General features: G+C 37.6%; 1 protein-coding gene and 1 long non-coding RNA gene across 3 annotated transcripts in view; one reads left to right on the top strand and one right to left on the bottom strand.

The window, feature by feature from the left end:
* UNC5C (unc-5 netrin receptor C) overlaps positions 1 to 18,452 on the bottom strand; it is a 362,776-nt gene that overhangs the window by 93,724 nt on the left and 250,600 nt on the right. For both annotated transcript variants that reach the window (XM_045472350.1, XM_045472359.1), the window contains exon 4: positions 10,093 to 10,196. In XM_045472350.1, coding sequence (XP_045328306.1) covers positions 10,093 to 10,196 — 104 coding nt within the window. The remainder of the gene's footprint in view (positions 1 to 10,092; positions 10,197 to 18,452) is intronic.
* On the top strand, positions 545 to 14,816 carry LOC123595116. The gene is made up of 2 exons (XR_006711043.1): positions 545 to 973; positions 13,216 to 14,816. It is a non-coding gene; the product is annotated as an uncharacterized LOC123595116 (long non-coding RNA).

Genomic DNA, 18,452 nt, shown 5'->3' with positions numbered 1-18,452 from the left:
CATATGTCTCTTCTTCATACTGCCAGAATCAACACAAGGGTAGAGGCATTGCTTGCAATAGAAATAATTTGGCTACAACTCCATCTCTGTAAAACCATGCCAGGTATGGAGCCCAAATGCCAGTGGAACAACAATAGAAGCAAAGGAAATTTTTCCATTCATCAGAAAGCTGCAAAGTTAAGGTACATGGAGACAAATAAGCAGAAATTATAACAAATCATAAATCTGATGATTTACATATCTTTACAACAGCTTCAGCATAATCCTATAGGCTGAGTTTTGTGATTTCTTTCAGTGTGAGCTTTTATATCAATAAAGCTAAATCCTTTCTGAGAGTTTTAAGTACTTCTACTTAAGAACTTGTTTCTTTTTGTACTTCAGGGTAAATGACATACCCGAATGTTACCAAATAGGGCAATGAAATCAAAGAAAAAAAAAAAAAAGGAAGGATCACTTAAATTGTTTACAGAGTTCTTTTTGGAGATAGCAATTTTCTGATCAAAATTAAACTAACAGTGAGAGGTGCTCAGCTTTTCCCCCAGAAGCTACTGGCACCCTTTGCCCTTTAGATACATGAACTTGTTAACAATGTGATTGGCTAAAGAATTGTCTAATCATATATGTCAATAATAAAGAACAAAGCACCTTGCAGTTTTCTCTCCTATTCTACTCCCCTGTGAAAGACAGATGTGTTGTGTCTAATTATTCACTGATTGGTATCGGGAGAAACATTAACATAATTGGCACATTTGTTCTAATTAACAGAGAGAAACTGCCACATGCCACCCAACATGAAAAGTGACTCCAGCAACTATTAGCTAGAAAAACCCTCATCTATCAGAAAGGTTACTCCGTTGAACTCAAACTGGGGCCCCTCGAGTCAGAACACAGAGACTGGAAATGACACAACAGAGTTGTGAAGAGTGTGTACACCTGAGAGGATGGCGATTCAGCCTGGAGTCACTAGATGCAGGTACATTAATCAAACAAATGGGAAAAGCAATTATGGGGTGATTATCAAATGCACACTGAGCCAAGCCAAGCTTCTAGAAAGAGCATCAGCTAGAAGCTGAGAGTCTGCCAAGTTTCACTGACTGGTTTAGAAGTGACAAGTTTGATGGTTTTCCTGCATTTGTTTGTTTTAACCTTGCTCTTTAGACCAGTGGTTCTCCAACTTTGTTGGGTGGCAGAATCACGTGGGGAGCTATTAAAAATCTTGATAGCCAGACTGTACCATGTACCAATTCCCAGGTGACCCCAAAGTGCATCCTCGTTTGAGAACCAGTACTGCAGACTGGTTCTAACGTTCTTGCTAAAAATGCAGGTTCGGAGTAAGTAGCCTGGGGTGGGGCCTGAAATTCTGCTTTTCTATGAAGTTCCAAGGTCACGTCAACACAGATAATCTATGCATCACACTTTGAGTAGTAGTAAGACCTAGAAAATTCTAAAGGATGACTATAGGTAATACCCTGCTGGAGACTTTTACCACCTAGAGTTTGGCTCCAACTGCTCCAGAGTTTGCAGTCCCAGAATTATTTTCTTCTGATTTCTTACCCTGGCAACACCTTCTCACCATCTCTTGTAGGTACTTCTTACGACTAAAAACATCTTCATTATACATATACAGATACAGATACATATACATATACCTCATTATATATCTTCATTATGTTCTTTACCCATAAAAGTTGTGCATAAAAAGTGCCTTAAAATACAAGAAGCAAGAAGCCATTAAAAAAAAAAGTGTGTAAAAGGACGAGCGCTTTCTCCCTCCATCCTACATCTCCCCCACAGCTAATGTGGAGACATTGTTCTAGATGTTCTCTCTGGTCAAGAACAGAAGGCTACTTTGTTTAGGCATTCATTGGTTTGTCGATTTGCAATAAAATAAGATACTTATTCACTTCCGGGTTGACTACTGTCCAAAATACTCTGTACCTTTCAATAGGTTTGTGAAAGTATGTGTGTTTTTATGCTTTAAAGTGTTGGTCTTTCAAGCATGTTGAGATTATCCTTAGACAATTGTTAAAAAAAAAAAAAAAGCCAAAGAATAAAAAAAAACAAGTGGAAAATGTAGTGACATTTTGCTCAGTTGTAACTTCTGCAAAAGGAAAGAATTTGCTAAGAAAGGAATCTGTTTTCCTATTGAGGAAACACTCCCTTAATTGCACATATGTCTGGCTTATTGCTTTTGAGAGCTGAATGTACACAGACCATACTGCGGAGGCAAACTTGTCTTGAAGTCTGAAAACTTCCATTACTAAAGCCTAAGTTCAACTATGAGAAGATAAAAGCACACTGACCTAATGAACTATTAAATTAACTAATAGCGACAACCACTCAAAATGCCCAGAGTAGAATGACTATATCTAATAATATCTTCCAAGGGAGCAAAATGGCACTGAAATGTCCTTAAAATGCTATTTTTTTTCAGGGCAAAGCAACTATACATGGACTGGTCTATAGATAGTTCCTAACAAGGCTTTACTACAAACTTGCCTTTCAGGATAAGGAATTCTCAGCATTTCTTATTTACCACATAAGAGTGGTACTCTTACTAAGTCTGGCCACCTTTAGAAGTACCGGCTGTCGGGGCACGCCTGGGTGGCTCAGTTGGTTAAGTGTCTAACTTCAGCTCAGGTCATGATCTCATGGTTTGTGGGTTCCAGCCCTGTGTCGGGCTCTGTGCTGACAGCTCAGAGCCTGGAGCCTGCTTTGGATTCTGTGTCTCCCTCCTTCTCTGTCCCTCCCCCACTTGTGCTCTCTCTCTCTCTCTCTCTCAAAAATAAATAAAAAAAAACACTTTAAAAATTAAAAAAAAAAAAAAAAGAAAGTATGGGATTTCTACATTTTCTGGTCACTAGGTTGCCATTTCTCAACCCCAGTGAATTTACCCCCAGTAAATAGTGCCTATAGACCTACAGAGAGAATCACTGAAAGAAGTTTCCAAGCAAGAGAACTTACTGAAGAAACAGATACACTTTTCCTAAGAAATAAGGGTAACAGAAATAAAAGATCATTGTGCCTTGTGATTAAAGATACATTCTAGGTCATTGTTGCCACTAAGAGAGAGACTGTGTTTGAAAACAGCTGCACTTAGGAAGATTTTACTTTCTCCTGAAAACATTTTGTAGATCTTATTCATTTCGTAAGAGCAAATTTAAAAATCATGTTCAGAAATTTTTATTCCCCCCCCAAAAGAATTTTGTATTCTGGCAGAAATTAAAATATGTCCTTTATTTCACCATCTCTCTCCATCTCTTTTACTCCCACCTTAAGAAAAGCAACCATTTTCTCTTGCTTTAGGTTCAGGCAAGATCCCCTAAATGGGTCCCTGTTTCCATTCTTACACTACTGAAGTCTGAAGCAACATTCCTGTTGCAGCATCAGGAATGATCTTTGAAAGACATATATATGTACCACAACATGACAATTCCTTACTTAAAATCTCCAGGGGTTTTTCATGCATTCAGAGATCAGTCTAAACTACTCACCATGTCTGTAAGTCCACAAACTCATCCGCCTATAAGTCCACAAAGCCCTCCTCAAGGCTTCACTGTGTCTCTGAAACATTGGCCTCTTTTCTTTTTCTAATTTAGTGTTGTTAATGTTTATTTATTTTTGAGAGAGAGAGACAGAGTGTGAGCAGGGGGAGGAGCAGAGAGAGAGGGAGACACAGAATCCGAAGTAGTCTCCAAGCTCTGAGGTGTCAGCACAGAGCCCGATGTAGGGCTTGAACTCAGGAACCATGAGATCATGACCCAAACTGAAGTGGGACCCTTAACCAATTATGCCACCCAGGCACCCCTACCCCTACACTGGCCTCTTTTTAAATCTAAAGCCACATCAACTCTTTCTCAGGGTATTTTGCTTCCCCTGCATGGAACTTCCTGACCCAAACATTTTTAAAACTGGTTCTTTCCTGTCATTCAGACCTCAGCTCATAGAGTGCCTCCACAGAGATTCTCCTTGGACTCTGAAGTGACTTCCAATCCCCAATAACCATCAACCTCTGAAATATAACCTTGTCTTACTTCTCTTAACTTGCAATTATCTGGCAATTCCTTGGTCATTTATTTCTATTCTTGTGTAGTCATTTTTTGTTTTGTTTTAACCCATTAGGGACTTTGGCTGACTTGTATCTCCTGCAACTAGAAGGGTACCCAGCACAGAGGGAAGAGACAATAAATATTTCTTGAATGAATGAATGATTAAAAAAAAGCTGCATGCTGTGCCAGAGCTCAAAGGAACCACTATGTATGAGCACGGAGTGAAGCCACAATCTATTATAAGTCCAAAAAAGGTTTAAAATTTCTTACTGTTTTTTTTTTTTTTTTTTTTAATGGATGTTGGCATCGTTTAATGTTATTATCTTTAACTTGGTTTACGTGGTTATCTGGGCTTATGGTCAGCTCTGCATATAACTATCAGAGGCAGATATTGGAAGAAAAACTTAAGGGGTAACCATAACAAAGAGGTGATGCTGGCAACTGTAGATTGAACAAAGCTTGCAAGCTGCCTAGTAGTCAGGAAGCCTAACACTTGCGCAAAACTTTTTGCAAGGCTGATAATCAGCTCCCAAAAAAAAAAAAAAAAAAAAAAAAATCAGCAGCTTGTTGCTACACACGTGCTAGGGAAAACTCCAACAGATATCATTGAGCGCTGAAAGCAGTCTCTCTCTCCAAATTTGTATTCAAGCCCTTCTTTTCTCTCTTTCGCCTACAAAGGACAGAAAGCACGGCTTGGAAGACAATGCACCTGCATGGAAATGCAGCCACATGAAGTCCCCATTATGAGGGAATTGCAGTGAAACATGCATGCCTCTCATGAAACAAAATGTTCAGCAGCCATATTAATAATCAATTAGATGGCATAGCACCTGATGCTGCACATTTGGCATAGCCTCCAGCTGCCAGCAGCTTTTTGCCCTGGCAGTATTAGCTTTAAAAAAAAAAATCTGTTCCCTGTTTATCAAGACTAAACTCAGCAAAATAAGCTATTCTTTTGCACTTCGACCCATATTTTCCCACTTGCTAATTAGAGATGCAAATGTTGATAAATAAGAGGACGGCTTCTAAGCACAACTGGGTCAATAAGTTGAACGTTGCGCCCTGTGCCTCCAATTAAACTCCTATGAGAAATGGCTCAATTATAATTAGAGAAGCAATTATCCCCTTGTTAAAGGTGATACAAATCACAGGTTTTACTGAAAAATTCAGTTTTGCTCCTTCCGCCATGCCAACAAATCTTGTATGCATTGATGTTTTGATCCCAGTACTCTCCAAAAGAGATAATCTGATGAAATAAAGTATCTCTGAGTATATTTCTGGCTCACCATGTGACACAACATTTTGTAGGCATAAACTAAGATGAGCAAAGAGGGATTCACTTTACAGAGTGCTGCTATGATACACTGGGACACCCAGCACCCATTCATCAGTGTATTAATTTTCTGGCTTGTTTAGGGAAATGGGGTGGCCTGTCTATTGAAAGGGAGGCAAAATACCTTCCCAGAAATGTAACGAAAACATTGTACTTTTGGTGTGGTCCTGGCACGGACCACTAAAATACCATGGGCAATACCATTTTAGAGTGTTTCTGGTGGTTGCTTTCCTTTCTCCCATGTGGTCTACTCTTAATTTTAATATGATTATTATTAACCTGCCCTATACTCCTTGAACTAAAGTAGCTCCCAGTTGCCCCCCTCCCCTTTTTTCCTTCTGGTCCTAGTGGGTTGGAACTTCACTCTCAGGCTTCAGACTAATGAAACCCCTCACCCCACACTGAGTTCTCTCAATAGGGTTGCAACTTCAGGGGTGACAAACGTCCTTTTTGTGGAAAGTTCCATCTCTGTTTCCTGAAATGTAGCCATATCCAACAGGGACTCTTTCCTTCATTTAATGAAATATAGTTAGAGAATCTACTAAATAGGTTCAGTCTGTGGGTATAAGAGATAAAACATGAGCAAAACCCGTTTGCTCCTTATTTCTTCACAGTTTAGTCAGGCAGGCAGAGGAGTAAACAGGTACATTTCAATGCAAGTAGCAGTTGGAGCTATAAAACATCATTGTATATAGGAGCCAATCACATTGGTTCATCCATACCAGGTTTTGTGGTATGGCTGAAACAACTCTGTATGTGCTGCTAAAGAACTGAGCGCTCCCCTTCTCCTTCCCAGCACTGGATGGCTCCCTGGACCACCCTATGATTCAGCAGCTGAAGGGTTTATGCCTGATACAGCACAAGGCCTTCAGACTCTGCCTCAGGGCTAAGGAAGTCATACAGTTGTTAAATATCTTAAATAAAATAGATATAAAGAAAGGATGTGGCAAGGAGACCAGAGGAGGGAGAGCCAAGATTAGAGCTCTGGAACCCATATGCTTTATCCTGGGGTGCCCACAACATAATTTTTCTTACCCAAAGCGTCACCATTTGGAGAGATGTGGTATAGGAAATCTGGATTGGCCTCTTCCTCCTCTGAAACTTTGTCACTCTCCTTCCTTTATCCCTGAAAAGGAGAACTACCAAAAGTAGCCTCAGCCCAAATGTCCTCTTTGAAATAAAATATGCAGGCTGATCCAATGTCTTGGGATCATGAGGGCCAAATGGACACCAGTACCTTCAAAAATTAGAGCAAGGACAGCAGCCATGTCATGACTTGCTGTAGGTATTTACATTAACATGTCATTTGTGAAGTAGATATTTACAATAAATAAGGGCTTTTCCTTGTTTGAAGCTTACAATGTGATCTTCATTTGTAGTATTTATGGACTCTAACCAAAGCCCTAGCTGGAGAACACAAGAGGGCATATTGGTGATTTTTCACAGGACAGAAGCTTCACAGCCCCACAGCACCCAGCATAGGTGCAATGTGCTTAGTGGCTATTCTGAATTCCAGAGCTTGAATTTTGTCTTCTGTAAATCAGTAAGTGATCATATAATAATAGTACTAAAAATGGCTGATGTTTCTTGAGCTTTCTACATGGTCCAAGTGATTTACGTGTATCATCTCATCTGAACTCCAAAACTACCTTCTGGATAGATACTATTATTGTTATCTCCATTTTATAATTCAGAAAACATATATACAGAGAATTGAAACACCTTGCCCAAAGTCAAAAAGTTAAAAATGGTTTACACCGAGAGTTCTATGAGGAAATTAGTTTAACATTCTATAATAGAGACCAGAGCCAAAATAGGGGATGATATTAAATGTTATTTATGACCTCAGAAATGCCTATGTTATCTGCATCAAAAGTGATACCACTGTAATTTAAGACTGGTAGAGTTCTCGGGGTGCCTGGGTGGCTCAGTCAGTTAAGCGTCCAACTTTGGCTCAGGTCATGATCTCAGGTTCGTGGGTTTGAACCCTACGTCGGGCTCTGTGCTGAGAGCTCAGAGCCTGGAGCCTGCTTTGGATTCTGTCTCCGTCTCTCTCTCTCTGCCCCCTTCCCTGCTCATGCTCTGTCTCTCCCTCTCAAATATAAATAAAAACATTAAATTTTTTTTAACTGGTAGAGTTCTTTAGAAATTTAGTGACTTGTATGGGAAGGAAGAAAGTTGTTTCCTCATATTCTGCAAAGAATGTACCTGACTACTTGCTCATTGGAGCTAGACACATATAAAACAAACATCAACTGAATTGATCAAACCATGTATCCATTGAGCATTTACCATCTGAGTTTTTCAGAATCACTTGCCTTGGACACAAAAGCAGCACAAATCCTTGCCAGTATACCTTCATGATTGATTTTATTTATGGTAAAATGCAAGGGTTTGATCTTTAAGATCAGCATTTCACTCTAAGCTATATTTATGCTGTTAGATTCTTCAAAAAATTTAAATATTAAATAATGAATACATTTATCATACAATCAAAATAATTTAATAACACTTTAATTCACCAGGTTACATTTCATTCCTTTCTTTTTTTCATTTATCTGCTCCTCTTAAGCAAATGACTATTGTAATGTGTCCCATTAGGGTATTTACTAGCTTTCTGATCTTGGTAATTCTAAGGGTGTTGGAAAATATCTACCTAGGAGTTTTATTAGCCTGCTCTTGAGCAAGACTGTTTGATGTCTCTTCTGACTTCAGAAAAAAAAAAAAGGAAAAAATGCATTAAATATAGTTCTTTGAATGTCAAATGGGTATATGATTTTTGAGCTTGCCAAGTGTTAATTGGTCTCTTCCCCACTGATGATACAAATAAAATTCACAGCCAATTAGTTTTCAGTCATGAATCTTTACTCGTTGACAAAGTGAACCACTTTGTTGGAGAGACTAAAAAAAATGGAAAAAATTACTAGGATCTCATCGCTGAAAGTCTTTGCAGGGATCAGCAATCTGTAGGAAATGCTGGGTAAAAATGAGGCTGTGGACACGCATGTTACTCAGGACATGTTTTGGTCTTTAAGGTAGTTTAGTGGAGGCCTGCATTTAGAATTTAAAAATACAATTAAGGAGACAGATGAACTATTGTAATAAGTGAAATAAAATACTGAATAGAGAAGAGTTGCCTCCTTTCATCACACTAAATCATATTATATATCAGTGTTGGAAGATAAGGTTTTGATGAACTCAGATAAAACAGATATAATCATGTAAAGTCTCTGATGCAGTGTTAGAAAGTACCATGGAATGCCAGTAACAGGGCAAAAAATAGTTCCCTTCTTGCAAAATAAAACAAGAAGTTTCCTTAAGAACACTACTTTGAGTCTTTGCATTGACACATGGAGAGATATAAATGGCTGTGAGAGAAAAAATGGAGCTGTTTTCTAAGAGCTTTGCCTAGATTTCTTAATTTACTACTTATAATAATTTGCAAAGAGCAATCAGATGTTTAATCTTGTGGTGGTGAGATCAGCTAACTGAGCTGGCTCCCACCTTTGCTTCAACCTTCAAAAGACTGAAAAACTAAGAGAAAGCTAATAGTAAGTACACTATTAACTATGAAACATTTTTTGAACTATATTGTGTCAATATATTATTTTGCAATTTCATACATAAAGGAGAATTCAAGACTTATTTTTACAAAAAAACTAAAAACAAAAAACAAAGCAGCTGGCTCATATTCAGGCCCCAACTGCAACAACTAAAAAATGCCTCTTTCCACACATGCAATAAAAGAGTGAGAATTCCAAAGGACTCAAGGTAGTTTGGAGGTTAACAAGGACCAACAGGTTAGCACCTATGTATGTCACCTGTCAAACTGAATGTGTTTCTGGGCCCACAGAACACCCAATTAGCTAGGGCAATAGTGTTTGATGCCCATTAGGATGTCTCCTAATAATCATAAAAGGTAACATTTTTGAGAGCTTAGAGTTATTCGTTAACAAATGAAAACACAATATTAGACAATTTTCCTCAACAAGTATACTCTATGATGGTGAGTGTCTCAAGGAGAGCATGGCATTCCCTTGGGGCCATGTAGGCCCAACCCCTGTAGACAGGCATTTTCAAAGGGCACCATATGATTTGGTGCTAATGAAAAACATGGTATGTATCTGATTCATAATGCTTTATTAATAGTCAATAGGCTTTGTTTTAGCCAAAAAAAAAAAAAAAAAGAAGAGCCTGATGGAAGAAAGCTCATGGTGGGAAACTAATTGACACTTGCTATTTCTCAGACATGTTTTGATTCATGGTACGTAGATCTGGCCTTTGGATTACATCACAGAACAGGAAATATATATGTGGGGTGCATAGGCTCACAGACACACACACACTCTTCTTACACTTTTTGCATATTATCAAGAACAATAATAAAACCGATGGTACTTTATTAAGTCTTATCACCTCTCCATATGATAAGTGCCAGATAAAATAAAGCAATGTTTCTGGTTTCTTGAAAGAGAATGACAAAATTAAACCGAGCTGCCTGTGGCTTTGTCCAGTGGGGCATTCTAATTGACTCCCGAGTCATTAATCAGTTCCCAATCAATCTATTTTGCCAGCAGCAGGCAGTTAGGACTCCATTACCAGACATTCATCATGCCATACCCTAATTCACTGCACCATTAGCCATGGATTAGGCCTCTGTTAGAATAACTAAATGCCACTTGCTAAATGCAAAGAATTTTTGTTCCTCACCTCAGCCACTGGGATCCCTTCAGGTGGTCGACACTGGAGCAAGACTTCCTGTTCCAAGGATACCTCCTTTCCCAGGGGTTCCTGCTCAAATGTCTTCCGTAGATCTGGAAAGCACAGGTAGTAAAATACATGACAAAACTAATAATAATTAACATTTATTCATTTACGGAAAACGCTATAAAAATGTTCCAGTTTAGCATTTTAGGTGTCTTTGTATTTTTTTAACCACACCACATGTTGTTAGTACTATACCATAGTTGGGGTTATTATATTCTGTGTGGTGGAAAACATGAAATTCAGAGGCTATTAACTGCTTCTACTTTAATCTTTAATGGAATGCTTTGGAGAACCTAATTTTCAAAATAAGTGAAACTGATTAATTGCATTTCCCTAGTATTGCTTGGTAACCAAATATGGTGATCACGTTTTTTATCAAAAGAATCCCATTGTCATGATTCTTACACACATGCAGTCTGTTATGTACATACATATTTTTCTCTTCATAATAGATACTATTAAAGTTGTAATAACTCTGAGATCTTTTCATCAATAACTCAAAAGGAAGTTTTTGTTTCAGAGGGGAAAACAGAATGCTGGAATCCTGAAAGAATGAACATAGCTTCTTGACATGTCTCAAACACAAGGCAAGGAAAAGAGTAACTATGGGGATGAGTCTAGAATATGTAATTATGTAGCCATATGTAATTGTACATATGTAATATGTAATTATATAGCCATCCTTCAATTAGAAGATTAAATAGTCATTTCTCCCCAAATTACCAACTGTCTAATTACACATTTATATAGTTATAGTTGCTAAAATATGCATTCGACTTTTAAAAATTGTTATAGGTGGAATAAACATGTTAGAAATCAGTTTATCATTTTAGAGTGCCTGGGTACCTCAGTCGGTTAAACATCTGACTCTGAATTTTGGCTTAGGTCATGATCTCACAGTTTGTGAGATCACTGAGCCCCACATCGGGCTCTGTGCTGACGGCGTGGAGCCCATTTGGGATTCTCCCTCACCCTCTCTCTCTCTCTCTCTCTCTCTCTCTCTCTGCCCCTCCCCCACATGCACATATGTGCATGCTCTCTCAAAATAAATAAACATTAAAAAAAACAAACTATTGATTAAAAAAATCGGTTTATTATTTTAAATGCCAAAGTTAAAAAAATAAATGATTCCGCCACAGAGCTTTGAAGCAACATTTATATAAACAAAAAAATATATTAAACATTTTATTTCATACACATACAGTTTCAGCTCCTTCCAATGAAAAGTTATCGGAATTTTGTCCAGTTGATTTTGATTATAAATTAATGCTTCTATCCTTCCATGTCACGTCTTTGATAAAGACTTAAGAATCTAAAAGTACCATTTAAGCCTATTGAACTGTGGGTGAAAACCCAAAGACTCTGGAGGTATATTCCTAATGTCTTTCAAGGAGCTGTCAGAAAGCACCATCTGGAAGGAAGCACTGACAGAAAAAAAAAATTCATTGTTACAAACTTGCCATTTTTTGAATTTCTCGGCATAAGAAAACCTTCAAAAGTTTAGGGGTTGTGAGAAAATTATGGATATATGTGATCTGAGGTAAGACAAGAGACTCGCCAAACGGTGACAAAATTTCTGTCAGAAGGCCACTTCTGATTTGATTATCAAGAAATTGAGTATATTGCAAAAATAAACACTTAAAATCCACAGTTATTAGAACTTATAAGTTATCGAAATCATGTCTTTATTTTACATGTAAGAAACATATCTATCAAATTACCGAAAGCCTTACAGCAAAATAACCAATGCTACATTAGAACCTTCTGAGACTTGATTTGTATATATTTTGCTATTACAGACATCCCTTTCATCAGACATCTTTTGGTTAATCTGTGTCCTTCCAACACAAACATTAAAAACTTATTACTCTCTTCTTCTTTTCTTCTCTTTTTTAACTCTTTCTTTTCTTATGTAGTTTCTCTTTGTTTTGGATCTGCATCAAGATAAAAATTTTGGCAAAATGCCAAGTACTAATAAGAATAATAGCAGCGGTGGACAATTTTTATGGGACAAAATGTTCCTGATCAGATATATCTTGTTTATAAAAAAAATCATTCTGAAAAACTTCCATCTGATGTGGGGTAGGGTGAAAAAATAATGACTGGAATTAGTTCTCAAATTTAAGAACCTATCGACTCTGTTGGTTAAACTAATAAGCATATCACAAAATGAGGGCTTAGAATAAGAATGAGGTACGTATGCATCCAAATAGCTAAAACAAATTATTTTCGTATTTAGTATTATATTCTTTGGTACACACTTGCTTAAGTGCTTAAGATGATGATGTGTAAGATAAAAAGACTCAAGACTAAAAAGGTAAGCTGAGATCTACTTGTGAGAGCCTTTCTGCCATGCTAAGCAATGGCAAGCCCTCAAAAGCTTTTAAGCAAAGGAAGGGGATCAGATATCATACTCCCCTCATTGTGACAGACGTGACAGAGGTGGTGGTAAAGAGACAGAAGGTAGTTAGGAACCCATCTGAGTAGAGTAGGAGGAATGACGGGGTCTTGAACTCGGCTAGTGATAGTGCGGAGGAGGAAGCAGGAGGAGGAAGAGGAGAAGGAAGAAGCAGATTCTGGAAATAAAAAGATCATACATTTCAGAAGACCCAAGTATTTGGAGAGTGCCAGGAGGCAAGAATAATAGTATATTCTTAGCTATTGCAATTGTTAAGATGGTACCATCACTAGATGATATAGTACAGAATTAGAAAGGAAAGTGAAGAGAAAGATAGCGATGTACTTGGTACAGGTTCAGTTTGGTGTGTACAGGATATTCAAATGGAAAGTGCAATAAATCCAGATCATGTGTTCTCAGGCTCAGTACTACTGACATTTGGGACTGGATAATTCTCTGTTGTCAGGTTGTCCTGTGCATAGCAAGATACTTAGCAGCATCCTTGGACGTCACCTACTAAAAGCAAGGAGCACCTCTTCCAGCTGTGGTAAAATACATGCCCACAGACAGATGCCTAATGTCCCCAGTAGGCAAAATCCATTCCAAGTTGAGAAACACTAGAACTTATAAAAAACCTCCTTGTAAGCGATTTGTGCTTTGTTGTCTAGGAGACGACCGAAGCATGGGAAACAGATTACATCACCAGGAGAAAGACGGAGTGCTCAACGTACAGGACACCAACATTCAAAAGAAAAGGCTGCCAGCAAAATGACATGGCATGAACAAAGAGGCAAGAGAGAAACCAAACAGACATGTGTCAGAGGAGCCAAGAGGAGAATAACGTTTTAACAAGATGAGAGGCCAACAGGACAAATGCAGGGAAGGATTCAGAAGGGTGAAGAAGCCACTGGTTTGGGACATTTAGGTGTGAACGGCAAGTGAAAGCCAAGCTGGGTTGAGGGGTGCACGGGAACTGGCAATATGACCATCATGAGAATCTACTGCTCTTTTGCAAAAATTTTATGATGACAGAAGTCAGCAACACCATTAAGAGGCAATGGGTTTGAATGCAGCATGCTGTAATTCTTAGGATATGGTGTAGTTTTTGGCATGGTTTTCAAATTCCTGCCATATGAAGGCACTTCTTAGGAGGATCCCTGTTTCCTAACTGAGAATGGTGACCACACATCAGAGGCACATCCTTCGAGAGACAGGTTTAACTGAGCCATCATTGAATACCTTGTAATTATTTCATTTTAATGGTTTGGCTTTAAACTCCATATAAATTTTATGTAATTTCTAAAATGATCTCGCATTTAACCCCCCACGAGGCAATACTTCTTCCTGCAAAATCCTTTTAATTTCTGCCATAAACCCTCTTTTCTAGCTCTCAGGTTGTGTAATGAGCATAGAATATATTGTGGTTGTCCAGGAATGCAGCTGCTCACTTCTGGATGCCTCTGCAAGGGGAGGGTGGGTAATGTTTTAAGCATATCCTTTATCATTTGCAGAGATGTGATAGAAGGCAGGCTGGATGCCTTGCAGGCAGAGAGAACACAAGGGTGACGAATGAATAAGCATGAAAAACGGACATTTGTCAGCCAGGAATTAGATGTAAAACAGAACGGTTCAGAATAATGTGGGTATTCCTGTCAGGAAAAGAGATGAATTTCTGCCCTTGGAAGACCTTTAGGATTCTACATTTCTGTTTTCTTTCCATTAGTTCTGCTGATAGTAAAATAAGTATAAAGTCCTTTCATTATAACCTAGATTACTTTTGCAAAGTCAACTTGGCCTACCTCCGATTTAGTCGTTGATTCCAGCGATTAAAAGAAAAACCAGCTTTGTCATACGCATGCATTCTGAGAGATGTTTACTTAAGAGCATGAATATTGGCTTACTAAATCCATACAGCAAAATCCAATTAGCAGATGTAGAATCAGACTTGAAACTATATGGATTTCTATTTACCATTTACACAGTAATCAAAGAAAGCCTTTCAGAACCCCTACATGCATGGGCACATACGACGTCTCATTTTCTATTGTAGAATCTCGACGCTTTCAGTGATTTTTTTTCTTTTGCAAAATAATACTACTGTGGTTACGAATTATTTATGAAGTGGAATACACTAATTAATGGCATTCTACAAACATGAACTCTGCTTTTTGGCAATGTGGTGAACAGAAATGAAGACTAACTGGGAGTTCGAAGACTGGGCCTTTCCCTTTCCTCATTTCTAAGATAAAAATAAATGTCTGGATGCTTCTGAAGGTCTCTTTTGCTATATAAAAGGGCCAATGACTGACTAGATTAACATTTTAAATATGTGTTTGAGGGGAAAAAGGTTTTCCTGTGTTGAATAAAATACTTCTTGGTTGTGATGGATCTTTAAGGAGCTATACCAATGACTAGTATCTAAAAGAAACAATAGGAGAAATCATTTTTAAATAATAGAGGAGTTGGCGAATCTTTGGAGACAACAGCTTATAATTTTCCCTCAGAACAATTTTCATGGAATTTTTGGATACTTGGATCTATAGGTATAGCTAAGAGAAAACAGGGAAAATGATAGGTTCCAGATGATTCAGTATTAAAAATACCAGAAAGTTCTTTATACAAATCCAAGGAAGCAATCATAAAAGCCAACTAAAATTAAAACTTGGATGATTGTAAATGCATTGAGAATAACTTTGACAAAAGTAATTTTCTGTCTCCATGGAGAGATGGGGAGGGGAATGCCTACCCAAAATAGCATGTAAGAAAGCCCCATCATGTCAATGTGCATATTTATGGAAGGGGCAGAAAATCACATCTCCATCCCTTGAGTATCTCTGCCTGACACTCCAAAAAGGGTGAGTAACGCCTACGACTGAAAAGTCAAGGCTGCACAGGCCATTTTTGAGTATAATGCATCACACTACCATCTAAACACCTGTGAGCCCCACTGATTTTGAAAGGAAACCGAAAGAAAATATCAGCAAGAGATGTCCCTATAGTGTCTGAGTAGGCAGGTTGCTGATACTGTTTTTTTTTTTTTAAAGATAATGACTATGTCCTTACTCTAGGTTTTTTTTTTTAATTGTTTATATTTATTAAAAAATATTTATTTCCTCAGCAGTATTACTTCGTTGTACAGAAAGATTCATTAGAATAAAATATTATTTATTTATTTATTTTTTGAATAAAATATTTTTTAAAAGACAAATCTTGGCAATGTGGTAGACTGACACTATGAAGTCAAGAGTTCTCCATAATTTGGCTATTGTGGATAGCACAGGGTACATGTGCCCCTATGAATCAGCACTCCTGTATCTTTTGGATAAATTTTTAGTACTACTAAGTCGTAGGGTAATTCTATTTTTAATTTTTTCAGGAACCTCCATACTGTTTTCCAGAGTGGCTGCACCAGTTTGCATTCCCACCAACAGTGCGAGAGGGTTCTCCTTTCTCTACATCCTCGCCAACACCTGTTGCTTCTTGAATTGTTAATTTTAGTCACTCTGACTGGTGTAAGGTGGTATCTCAATGTGGTTTTGATTTGTATTTCCCTGATGATGAGTGATGTTGAGTATCTTTTCATGTGTCTCTTAGGAATGGATGTCTTCTTTGGAAAAGTGTCTATTCGTATTTTCTTCCCGTATCTTCACTGGACTATTTGTTTTTCGGGTGTTGAGTTTGGTAAGTTCTTTATAGATTTTTGATACTAACCCTTTATCTGATATGTCATTTGCAAATATCTTCTTCCATTCCATTGGTTGCCTTTTAGTTTTGTTGATTGTTTCCTTTGCTGTGCAGAAGCTTTTTATATTGATGAGGTCCCAATAGTTCATTTTTGCTTTTATTTTCCTTGCCTTCAGAGACATGTCAAGTAAGAAGTTGCTGCGGCTGAGGTCAAGGAGGTTGTTGCCTGTTTTCTCCTGTAGGATTTTGATGATTTCCTGTCTCACATTTAGCTCTTTCATTCATTTTGAATTTATTTTTGTATAAGGTGTGGTGTAAGAAAGTGGTCCAGGTTCATTCTTCTGTATGTTGCTGTCCAGTTCTCTCAACACCATTTGTTAAAGAGACTGTCTTTTTTCCATTGGATATTCTTTCCTGCTTTGTCAAAAATTAGTTGGCCATACATTTGAGGGTCCATTTCTGGGTTCTCCATTCTATTCCATTGGTCTATGTGTCTGTTTTTGTGCCAATATCATACTGTGTTGATGATTACAGCTTTATAGTACAAGCTTTGTAGTCTGGCATTGTGATGCCTCCAGCTTTGGCTTTCGTTTTCAATATTACTTTGGCTATTGGGGGTCTTTTGTGGTTCCATGATAATTTTAGGGTTGTTTGTTCTATCTCTGTGAAAAATGCTGGTGCTATTTTTATTGGGATAGCATTGAATGTATAGATTGCTCTGGGTGGCACTGACATTTCAACAATATTTGTTCTTCCAATCCATGAGCATGGAATGACTTTCCATTTCTTTGTGTCTTCAATTTCTTTCATAAGCTTTCTACAGTTTTCAGCATACAGATCTTTTACCTCTTTGGTTAGATTTATTCCTAGGTATTTTATGGTTCTTGGTGCAACTGTAAATGGGATTGGTTCCTTGATATTTCTTTCCGTTGCTTCATTATTGGTGTATAAAATGCAACTGATTGCTGTACATTGATTTTACATCCTGTGACTTGGCTGACTTCATGCATCAAGTTCTAGTGGTTTTTTTGGTGGAGTCTTTCAGATTTTCCATGTAGAGTATCATGTCATCTGCGAAAAGTGCAAGTTTGACTTCTTTACCAATTTGGATACATTTTATTTCACTTTGTTGTCTGATTGCTGAGGCTAGGACTTCAAACACTATGTTAAACTATATTGGTGAGGGTGGACTTCCCTGTCATATTCCTAATCTCAGGGAGAAAGTTCTCAGTTTTTCCCCATTGAGGATGATATTAGCTGTGGACCTTCCATATATGGCTTTATGATGTTAAGGTATGTTCCTTCTATCCCGACTTTCTTGAGGATTTTTATTAAGAAAGGATGCTATATTTTGTCAAGTTCTTTTTCTGTATCTGTTAACAGGATCATCTGGTTCTTACCCTTTCTTCCATTAATGTGATGAAACGTCCCTCAACTGATGGATGGATAAAGAAGATGTGGAAGATACATATCTATATATCTGTATCTATATCTATATCTATCTATCCATATACATACAATAGAATACTACTTGGCAATGAAAAAGAATGAAATCTTGCCATTTTCAACAATGTGGATGAAACTGGAGGGTATTATGCTAAATGAAATAAGTCAGTCAGAAAAAGACAGATATCATATGTTTTCACTCACATGTGGAATTTGAGAAACTTAACAGAAGACCATAGGGGAAAGTAAGGAAAAATAAGTTACAAACAAAGGAGGCAAAACATAAGAGACTCTTAAATATAGAGAATTGAGGGTTGATGGAGGTGGGGGTTAGGGGAGGTGGGGAAAATGGGAGATGGGCATTGAGGAGGACACTTGTTGGGATGAGCACTGGGTGTTGTGTTTAAATGATGAATTACGGGAATCTACTCCTGAAGCCAAGACTACACTGTATACACTCTATGTTAGCTAACTTGACAATAAGTTATTTAAAAAAGAAATATATATCTCCTGCTTTTTTAAAACACCAGACATTCCTAATTTATATTAGGAAAACTAATGACTGATTTTCCAATAACAAAGCAACCATTACCTAAAAAAAAAAAAAAAAAAAAAAAGAATTCTCCAATGGGTAAACTTCAATAGACTATTCTGGTGGGAATGAAAATCCTTAAATTCCACAGAATAATAATAAGATAAATGAAATATTGCATTATTACTGTTGGTTGTTTCATTTCTTTTATACCTCATAGAGTTTTGTGAATATTAAAAGACA

The sequence above is a fragment of the Leopardus geoffroyi genome, chromosome B1, assembly GCF_018350155.1.
Source record: "Leopardus geoffroyi isolate Oge1 chromosome B1, O.geoffroyi_Oge1_pat1.0, whole genome shotgun sequence".
In the NCBI taxonomy this organism is placed as follows: domain Eukaryota; kingdom Metazoa; phylum Chordata; class Mammalia; order Carnivora; family Felidae; genus Leopardus; species Leopardus geoffroyi.
The sequence above is the reverse complement of the archived record's forward strand: the minus strand, read 5'-3'. Positions and strand labels throughout refer to the sequence as shown.